The 9,795-nt window shown below is 44.9% G+C and overlaps 1 protein-coding gene across 1 annotated transcript in view; it reads left to right on the forward strand.

Moving 5' to 3' along the window:
- The window catches only part of T265_05194 (hypothetical protein), a gene marked incomplete at both ends in the record, with an annotated part of 16,595 nt that extends 7,185 nt beyond the window's left edge, over nucleotides 1–9,410 (forward strand). Inside the window, 3 exons of the mRNA XM_009170138.1 lie at nucleotides 3,785–3,984; nucleotides 5,542–5,825; nucleotides 8,916–9,410. Of these exons, the coding sequence (XP_009168402.1) occupies nucleotides 3,789–3,984; nucleotides 5,542–5,825; nucleotides 8,916–9,185 (750 nt within the window). The remainder of the gene's footprint in view (nucleotides 1–3,784; nucleotides 3,985–5,541; nucleotides 5,826–8,915) is intronic.
- Nucleotides 9,411–9,795: the final 385 nt, after the last annotated feature.

A 9,795-nucleotide genomic window follows, 5' to 3' on the forward strand; every position in this document is an offset into this window, starting at 1 on the left:
AAATGACAATGCATATATATATATATATATATATATATTCATAGTTGACCTTGAAGATGCCGGAAGTTCGCTAGCACACATAAAAATACAAAGTTTTTGGGGGGGATATTGATATCCCCAACACAGCCTTTTAAGCTGATATGGTTCGTTCGAGACCTTGATTGTCCTCCCCTCTAGGTATGGGCACCCTGACTATCCCAGCTCACGTACAACCATGAATTGCACACCTAAACCCATGGGGGGGATATTGATATCCCCAACACAGCCTTTTAAGCTGAAGGCTATGGTTCGAGACCTTGATTGTCCTCCCCTCTAGGTATGGGCACCCTGACTATCCCAGCTCACGTACAACCATGAATTGCACACACAACTAAACCCATGCCACATCGGCCTTCGCGTGGTGTCGTCAGCCGCGTTACCCTTCTGGGAACAGCTGAACGGAACGGACAGCGAAACAGGCTGCTACTGATGTCCGTTCCCTTTCTTCCCATTTCCCGACCACATTAATAACTCTCTTCTTGTAGATCAGCAGTTAGGACTGATGACTCTGTTCGTGCTGCATCGGTTTTGTAAGCAACATCTGTGCATCATCTGGCACCGACATCCCCAAGCATCTTGAAATTAAGTCTCGACACCCACTCTATCTAGCTGCCTTCAATGTCCGCAGTCTGAAGCAAGCAGGATAACAAACTGGTCTTTTTCTCACACTAGACTCGCTTGGCACTGATGTATTCTGTGTATCAGAAACAGGAATTTAGAATGCAAGCACATTGATTGAGTTAACTGCCCTATCACTCTACTCGCTCCTGGTTGTGCACCTCTGGCGATCCAGGGGCTGCTGCCGCAGAATGTGCAGGGGCTGGCATCGTCCCTAATTCACCAGGCGGAAGTACCCTTGCTTGACTGGATACTCGTTGATAGTCAGTTGTGTGCGGTTCGTCTGGCAGCGTCTGGAGGAAGTTGATCGATGTCTGCTTGTTTTTTCTGCTCACGCCCCAACTGATTGTAGCTCGGGCACCATCGAATACAAGCATTATGACGACTTGGTAGTCCTTTTGCGGTGAGCTAGAAGCTCATATCGTTGTGGTTTCCGGATATATGGAAGCACAAGTGGACAGACTTAGCGCATTTGAGACTCAGTTTGGTGGTCGACATGGATACGGTATGTACGGACATTAGTAAACGATTGCTTCAGCCGTGTGCTGACTGAAGGCTGTTTTTACGCAGTACTAACCTCCGAAATAGCTGAAGTCGTCTGGCGTATGGTGTCATCTAATAGCATGCCCGCTGTGAACTCAAATTGATCACGTCAATTGACAGTGAGCGTGCACGTCGACTGTGAAGTCTGGTAGACACGGAAAACAAACGAACTGGAGGTGGTCCATAGAGCCGGTAATGCTAGAAGATTATTTAGATCGATCCGCCTGGCCGTCCCCGGAAGCCTCCTGTGAGCGAAACCATGAAGGGTCAGGGTAGTGTGACCATCTCGAATGAATAAGAACGCCTTGACCGTTTGGAAGAGCATTTCGAACGATGGTTCTGATAGCAACCTGCTGCTGCTCATTTGGATCCTACAACTAAATTAGAACTGTAGACCCCTGAACCCCCGGCCTCAGAAGTTTACGACTGCATTTGTGTTCTCAAGCACCACCGAGCTCCTCATCCAGATGCCCTCCCACTCGCATTGTTCAGAGGTAAGAGTGAAGTCCTCAGTCAGCACTTGTCTGATCTGTTTGCCTGCTTTGTTGTCCCAGACAACTGGGAAGAGTTGATGATAGTGCTCCTTTTCAGAAAAAAGGGCTCGTAGTAAGCGTGGTAATCACAGGGGGATCAGCTTGACCGCGGTTGTAACGAGACTGTTGGTGTCACTTGTGGTCGCCTTATGGTGGCCCGATAGCAGCAAGTGGAATTCCGGTCTGTTTGGGGTTGCGTTGACCATGTTTTCACACTCTGCCACGTGCTAAAACAACGATGCGCGTACAAATGACCCGCAGTGTTAGTATTCCTGAAATTCCAAGGCACATTCAGCTCGGTTTACCGGTCTTGACAAGCTTGCCGATCAAGGACTTCCCCGAAATTTTGTGATCATAATTAGTTTTTTGTATTTTCAAACTTCGGGACTTGTGAGAGTATGCGCAGGGCTCTCCGAAATCCTCCGTACACAGAGTGGCGTCCGTCAGGGTACCGCACTCCACCTTCATTTAACCTCGTGATTGATGAAATAATGAGACGAACGCTGGAAGGTCTTCAAAACCTCAGTCTTCAAATAGCCTTTGACGAAAACCTTGTAATATGCAACGACGATGTTCTCATCTTTGAAGAGGATAAGGCACAGGTGTTTTTAGATGACCTGATCAAAGTCACTCCATCCTTTAGTATGCACATTGCACCCACAAGGTGTAAGGTCATGCTCCTACACATGCAGTCACTGAACACACCACTTACAATCCAGGGAGGGGCACTGGAAGTTGTGGAGTTTTCAGTATCTTGGAAGTTGTATTAGCTCTGATTGTAGCGTGACAGATCAGGTAAATACACGAATCTGTAAGGCTCGGGTCGCATTTGCTAATTGGAGACACTTATGGCGTCAGAGTGGTGTATCTCTGAATCTCAAAGGATGTGTGTATCAAGCTACAGTGCGGGCTGTTTTGTTGTATGGCTGTCAGACTTGGCTTGTTCGAGCAGCGGAACTGACACATCTGCAGGTGTTCGATAACCGTTGTCTCAGAACCAAAACAATTAGAAAAAATGGGCGAAATTATTTTTCCTTTGCCTCAAGTTGATTGTTGATATGAGTTCACGATGTTTATAAGTTGACCGCATATACCTATCAAGTCATGGAACTGTTTATCTGACCGTTCGTGTCAATGATGAGAGCGCGTTTAGGCTGGCCAGTTTACGACCTGGCCTTTAAGTACGAAAACCGTAACCAATACGTGCAGTCTTTTTGGCAACTCTTAGCTCCCCAAACGGGGAAACCGCATCAAGGCTTACCGATGGATAGTGACACTGATAACTAACAAGTGCGTTAAAGCTAGATGCTTAAAACGCGCGTGCCCCGATCCCCACTTCATAAAAAAATAGAGCAGTTTGACAGTGCTAACCTATGCCATCAACTCTAATGTGGTTTTCTGTTGCTTACTGAACCAAACGGCAACTGGAATGGTTTATAGCTGACAAGCCGTGATGTGCTGTACTCATAATGTTATTCTTCTGGTAAGTATATCAAAATGGACCGAGTTGCCCACTATAAGTTCAAGAACTTGATTAACAGGTACTGCCACTATAAGTTCAAGAACGCGATTAACAGGTACTGCCAGCTGAGGGTCTCAACAGTTCTGAATGTTAGGAAGTTGTTTTTGGGATATTCTGAATGAGACCAAATTTCCCCCTCAAACGGCCTATTGATTTGCTACTCCGGACGTTACTATCGGTTTATTTCAATTAACGTTCACTTAGCAGTGGCGAAGTTTCCCGTTATTCTGGTGCTAATACATTTTGGTAAGTGGTCTGCGGAATTGACACCTGCAAAATATTGTTCGGGGGCTGCGCTGTCTCCACTAGGTGTGGCCTTATAAGGTGGATGGATGGAATTGCAAAATAACGATTGCCGCTCCTCAGTTATGCTAGGATAGTGAAGGACTGAATATGATACGTCTGCCTTGGGAGGCACTCTACCCACACAATTTTTTGTTCATATGGATACTGATATGAGACTGCATTTTTTTCACATTCAGGTTTTCCACGTTACTCCAATTACTCCCTTTCTATTTGACCGTTCTAGACAAATGCAGAGGCAGTATCGGACTTTGCTTGACGATGCCCGACGGTTTTCTCTGAGTATTGCCAAGACTGTTCAAATACAACGGGAATTTGCCGGCCACTTAGCTCATGTGGGACAACAGCAGCCAGAACTGACGGGTGAATTCGCGTGTAACGCGGAGCTTCAGAAGGCTGCCACAACCAATGGCGAAAAGCTTCTATGTAAGCTGTCTGTTTTTTATTGCGTCTTTCTCGTAGCCGAATTCCCTTGTACCCACTACGATCTAAGAAGTATCACGCAGCAGTTCATCGCAAACTGTTGGGCAGGTACTACTGATTGATTGCGTGAATTCATCAGCCTGTCTAGTATCCACTATCAACTAACGCATTCCAAATGAGGCCAATTCTTTTTAACATAAGTTTATGGTCAGCCCACGCTTCTCATATTCTTTGGCTACTATAACAATTCATTATACTTAAGAAAGTCTTAGCTTTGACTGGACTTGGCAACTAATATATTGTCGTAGTTTTGATCCAGTTTAATTGGTTTGCATCACTTGTGCATTTGACTATAACTCGATAGGTTTCAGGACGATGGATTCTCTATTTGGGCGTTTAAATGCTACAACGAACGATATAATTCTCGTTGTTGTGTGCACTGGGCCCTATGTCCTCCTGACTTTGGGGGTATTTTTTTTAATACGTTACAACCTACGCCACCCGTTGTCCCCACCCGGTTTATTGAAACTTTCATTTTGCATCTTGGAGCAGTAGCTTAAAAATTTGTTTTCTCGGAATGTCTCCGCTTTGTTCCACGTCTTCTGTTGCCTTATGGCACTGCAGAACATTGTAATTTTCCTCTTGAAGTTTATTTACTACAGTACGCGTCTGACAAGATGCAACGAAATAAATCAGGAGTGAGCAAAAGTGATCACTGTGGAACAGTCAGTGCTGACGAGGATACGAAGAAAATATGATGTCCCGACGCGAACAAACATTCGAAAAACATACCCTAGTTTGCGGATGGATGTCACAAAATGTTGGCTATGGCTCACAGAAGTCGTTGCCCGATGGTGACATATGTAACAGCAATCGAATCACGTGAACACGTTCACCTGTTCAGAAGTGACAATCCAGATGTATGGCGCGCATTGGACTAGTTATATCACGCTCGCCTATCATGCTTGCCTCGCACGTCAGACATTCGGATTTCAAATCCCTATATGGCCAAGGATGTGTACTACTGATGAGCTCCAATAAGGGCGAGACTGGAGTCCAGTGCTTTCTCCACCCCCACCCCACCCCGCTCTGATGTGGACTTACTAGAATAATTGCGCTAGAGTAGCGGGGCGACTGTTCAAACGAGAGTGATGTGAATGTGAGCTCTACGAAGCCCGCAACTACCAACAACCGTGGATAACCTCAGAAAAATTTGGCTAGTAACTTGTTGGATTTATTGTCTACCAGACTTCTCAAGCAGTCGCTTATCGGCCAGTTCTATGTTTTCCCCCGTTTGTTGAAATTTCTTGGATGCCATCAACATTAGTTTATCTGGTCTGTGTATTTTATGCAGACCATACGACAAGTAGACCAGAGGGATCTATTTATCTCCCACACCCTAGTATAAATATGTTCCCAAAACGTATGCATTTGATCGGTCGTGATGTTGCCTAGCTTGAAAAGGAGATGCTGTAGTTATTGGATGGGGTAAGGAAATTATTTATCCCTCTCAAACGGTCTCAACGAATTTTTTCCGGTTTGTGGTTGCATCATTTTCAGGCGTATTCGAAGCTTTCTGCGGCGGTTTAAATACCTTGGTCAATCAAACTTTTGAAGATACCATGCTAACTATTCGCAACATGAACGTTGCACGTGTTGAGTTCGATGCCTACCGTAAGGAAGCAGAGTCCATACGAGTAACGTCGAAGAAATCGAACCAAAGTGATGCTGTCATTCAGCGACGCTTGGATGAAGCCGTAACTCGATTCCAAATCTCGGAAGAAAATTTTTTAGATATGAAGGCAGCAGTTGACGTAAAAATCCGTTTGCTGCATGAAAACCGCGTGAGTCCAAGTTTTTCAGACGTTGTACAAACTAGTCACCCTTCTCAGAGCAGTCCGATAGTTTTGTTTTCGATCGGGAGCATTCCTTCCCGTATCGCTGTTGTTTTTTATCTCAAGTAATCTTACCAACCCTTTAGCAGAGGTGCCTATATTGGCTTTGTGGGGGATCATCAGCGCTGCATGCACTTGCGTTCAAATCGTAGAACACCAGACCGTTTACCATTACTAATCCAGGTATTGGACCCATGCCAAGGCCACCGAGTTTGCACATACTTTACGGTGTGAACCTCTTGTTGTCATGCCACTGACGGCCGGTCCCTCTGCTGCGAAACGCATGGAAGCAACTGTCTCCCCCCCTACCTATAGGGCTTTGGGAGCTTTTTGTTCGTCTAGTTTTTTTTTCGCTGGACAATCAAGTTCACATTTTTTTTTTCGCTGGACAATCAAGTTCACATGTACTCGGCCGCTTGTAGATGATCACCAAAAAGTCAGGGACAAATTCAGCCTACTGTCACAATTGCCGTCAGGTTTTTTATCATGTCTTGGAGCGCCCATTCGTAAATAAGAGGTCAAGTGTGTCATTAGAAACGAATTTTATGGGATCATCTGTACTGTGCCGCTGAACGCATCAAAGCTCAAAGCCAGGCACTGTTCTTCTGAACTCTTTAGATTGTGTTTTAGTGTTCTCACCGAATAACGGTTCTGAGGTAACCAACCAAACACGGACAAGTAAGATTAACATTACTTGGGATTTCCTCATTTTCGGCGCAAAGCTATAACCTTGACTGCCGCACAGGAGACAAGTGAAGGTTTAGTGAGTTTATGGATTATAGATTATGTGCACTCTGCATCAAAAGAAAATACCAACGGTGAACAGCGTTCAGCCCTAAGTTGTCTGCGAGCTCCTTTGCAGATGGGGCTATTCCCCCAAACTGAGATGTCACAGTACGAGGTCACATTAGGTAATTATCCGGGTGCTTTTTTTCAAGAAAGCGGTTCCACTATATTCAGTCAATATGTTACGCATTGTCTTGACACGGGTGTTGTTAAAAAATCCCGAAAGCATAATTACTTTAGTTGTGGAAACACCTGTCACCATGACCTGCTCACTCATGTGTTGTGTGCTGTTGTCATTTATCATGTGACATGGGTGGATTGCATCTTGCTTCGAAAAAACTAGTGTGATTGCCTTAGGGAACCAAATGGCTGAGTTTCTGAAGGTCTAGTCAAGCTTGCAGCTTTCTGAATTGCCAAGTCAACAGTGAGCCCCTACTCAACGACTTGGTTTAGCTATTCAAGCATGCGCTGCTTTGTTGGCTCAACACTACGTGCAACATTTCTGGAAGCCTTTCAACAGCCCAACAATAATAAAATTATGTACGGAGGATTTAACTGATATTCACTTGAGTTTCCCATTAACGCTAACATGAATTATGGGATGAGCGAATAATTCTGTTTACGTAGAGTTCGGTGTTCCAGCGGCAAAAATTGATTGATGGGAACTCAGGGACTACGTCTACCCCATGGAAGACGAAACAAGTAGAAGAGTTTCAAACAACTTTATGTACGATGTTATGTCAATAAAAATTCTTTGATTCCCTGAATCTCGTTCCAACCGAAACACGAGGTGGCCTTTGCACTACTTATTCAGTTGAGCAATATTATAAGCGAGAGATTCATTTGAGACTTGAGTCTTCCAACACCAATTTAACTTACATTTGAGCGTATATCTCCACCTTTCCTTTATTCACCCTTGGAAATTAGTGACTACTAGCTCCTTGTTTGGTTACAATGCGGCTTTTTTATTAGCCCCTGTTGCTTTAGCAACATTCCCGTGGTGTTATCCGAAAGCCACATGCCGACCAAATTACCATTAGTTCCCGTTACGCGGCCCTAACTCTTCTGGGCCTTGCAGTTTTTATTCTACAATGCAACTTTTCTATCATACAAACGCAGCTTTCTGCATCGTGAGACTCGCGTCGTCATATCTGGAAGCAAAACATCAATAATACGTGTTGGCACCTGATCGCTTTACAAAAGCAAGAAAAGTAAAAAAACATTTCCTTGGGAAAATAAATGCATTTGAGCATTATGTCGGGGTAAAGCATCATTAACAGGATCAACTCTTCATCTTCTGCGAAATCCAGCCAACACAAGCCAGGCACGCAAGGACAGGCGCACACTGACGCTCCGGCTAGGATATGGTAGCATGTACGCCATGTTTTCTAGCCCTCCGCAATCCGGTTTGTAGGAACCCTAGCTAGGAAGGCGCGATGATCCCACAGTACTCAGCTGAACTGTTAACAACTTTCAACTCATGTGGTGACCCGTCGAGAACAATGGTTTGGAATGGGGAAAAGCGCTTCGGACCCCAAGCTCCCAACGTTTTATTTGTCAACCTGGTGACTCTGGTTCCTAACCAAGTACCCGCTTGGGCGCCATTTCGTAGTGTGCACGCCACAGCAAACTAACTCCTAGTCTCCAGAGAGACCACTGACCAACTATTTGACGTCGGACCGCGGGAGGTACGATTCTCAACCATAGAGTAGGACCGCTCTTGCTATTTCCTCGGACGCCTTACATAACGCAGGTTGGTCAGCTTCATTTGTTTCGTGACGTTTATCAGTAATTTTGTGGCTGAAGTGCGTCATATATTTTCGAAAGAGAGTTAAAAACTGCAGCACCCTTTTAATAGTTGTCTGGCATACATGGTATTCGACACCTTACTCTTCGTGTAGCGAACCATGCTACAACTCTACCGTTTCTGATGCAACTCAAAAATTCTCAGGTAATTGCTTATCACATGAGTCGCATTTGAGAACTCAGATACGTTTGTTATCTGGGACCTGTCAACAAAACAACTGACTGCCGAGATGCTGTCTTTAGTATACATCGCCCATGGAGTCGGTTACAAGTGAGATGAAGTCGGCTCAATAGACCAAGGGCTTTACTTTTCAACATATTCACTGTTTTAAGCGTTACTGTGCGACACGTTTGCTTTGTTCAATTGCAGACAAACTTGGGCTCGTATCCTTTCCAATTTGTCGAGTCTCAACTGATCATCCTCTATGTTTGATTGTACTTTCACAGGTACGCGTGATGCAACACAATCTGTCGCTGCTAAACAATGCAATGAGTGCCTATTTTTCCGGAGACGTCGACAAACTGGATCTCACTTTGAGACAGTTCAACGTCAAAATCATGTCGCCACACACCGTAACTAGCCGGTGGTCCAAAAAGCAACCCAATCGATCTGATTCACTCGACCATCCATCCCAGCCAATTAGCGCACCAAAGTCCCCTGCAAAAAATGCGGATTTATCGGGCATTTCGAATGGTTCACGCTCTACTCTGCACTAAATGAAACGCCCAATTGTCTTTCGCGCTTCACTGTCAGACTAAATAATATGCCTGGCTGTGTCCGAGCGTAACTCGTATGTTTCCCATCAATGGACTGATTTTCTACCCGGTTCCTTTTCCCTACCTGACAGTGTTATCAAGTTTTCTCTTGTTCTTCCGGTTTCACTTTTTCCTGTTCGAAATTGTTCATAATTTCAACGGTTCCGCGTAACCACACAATGGGACTAAGCGGTTAGTGTTTTTTCAGATGGTGGTTCTGGGCCCTCATTATAAAAACTGGGTGCGCATATTTTGCCACGCGCCGTTCCTTGCACATTGCGATATAGCAGGCTTTCAGTTTGCAGATTTCAATGTCACATTTTCGGCGTGCACCTCGAAGCCACATACGGTTTAATCACGCTTCAGGGCGTGCAGTCGCTGAACATGCCCACAAAAAGACATTGCACATTCTGGAGAGTTTCAAATAACACCGTAATTCTGCTCGGCTTTGCAAAAATGTGAGGAAGTTAGCGCAGTAATTCTAAAGGCCCGAATCATGTTCGCTTGGTTACATACGTCACTTGTTGCGTCAAAAAGATGTATCACCGGGTGTTGTGTTCTAGTGTTGCAA

The sequence above is a fragment of the Opisthorchis viverrini genome (genome assembly GCF_000715545.1).
Source record: "Opisthorchis viverrini unplaced genomic scaffold opera_v5_94, whole genome shotgun sequence".
Classification (NCBI taxonomy): Eukaryota; Metazoa; Platyhelminthes; class Trematoda; order Opisthorchiida; family Opisthorchiidae; genus Opisthorchis; species Opisthorchis viverrini.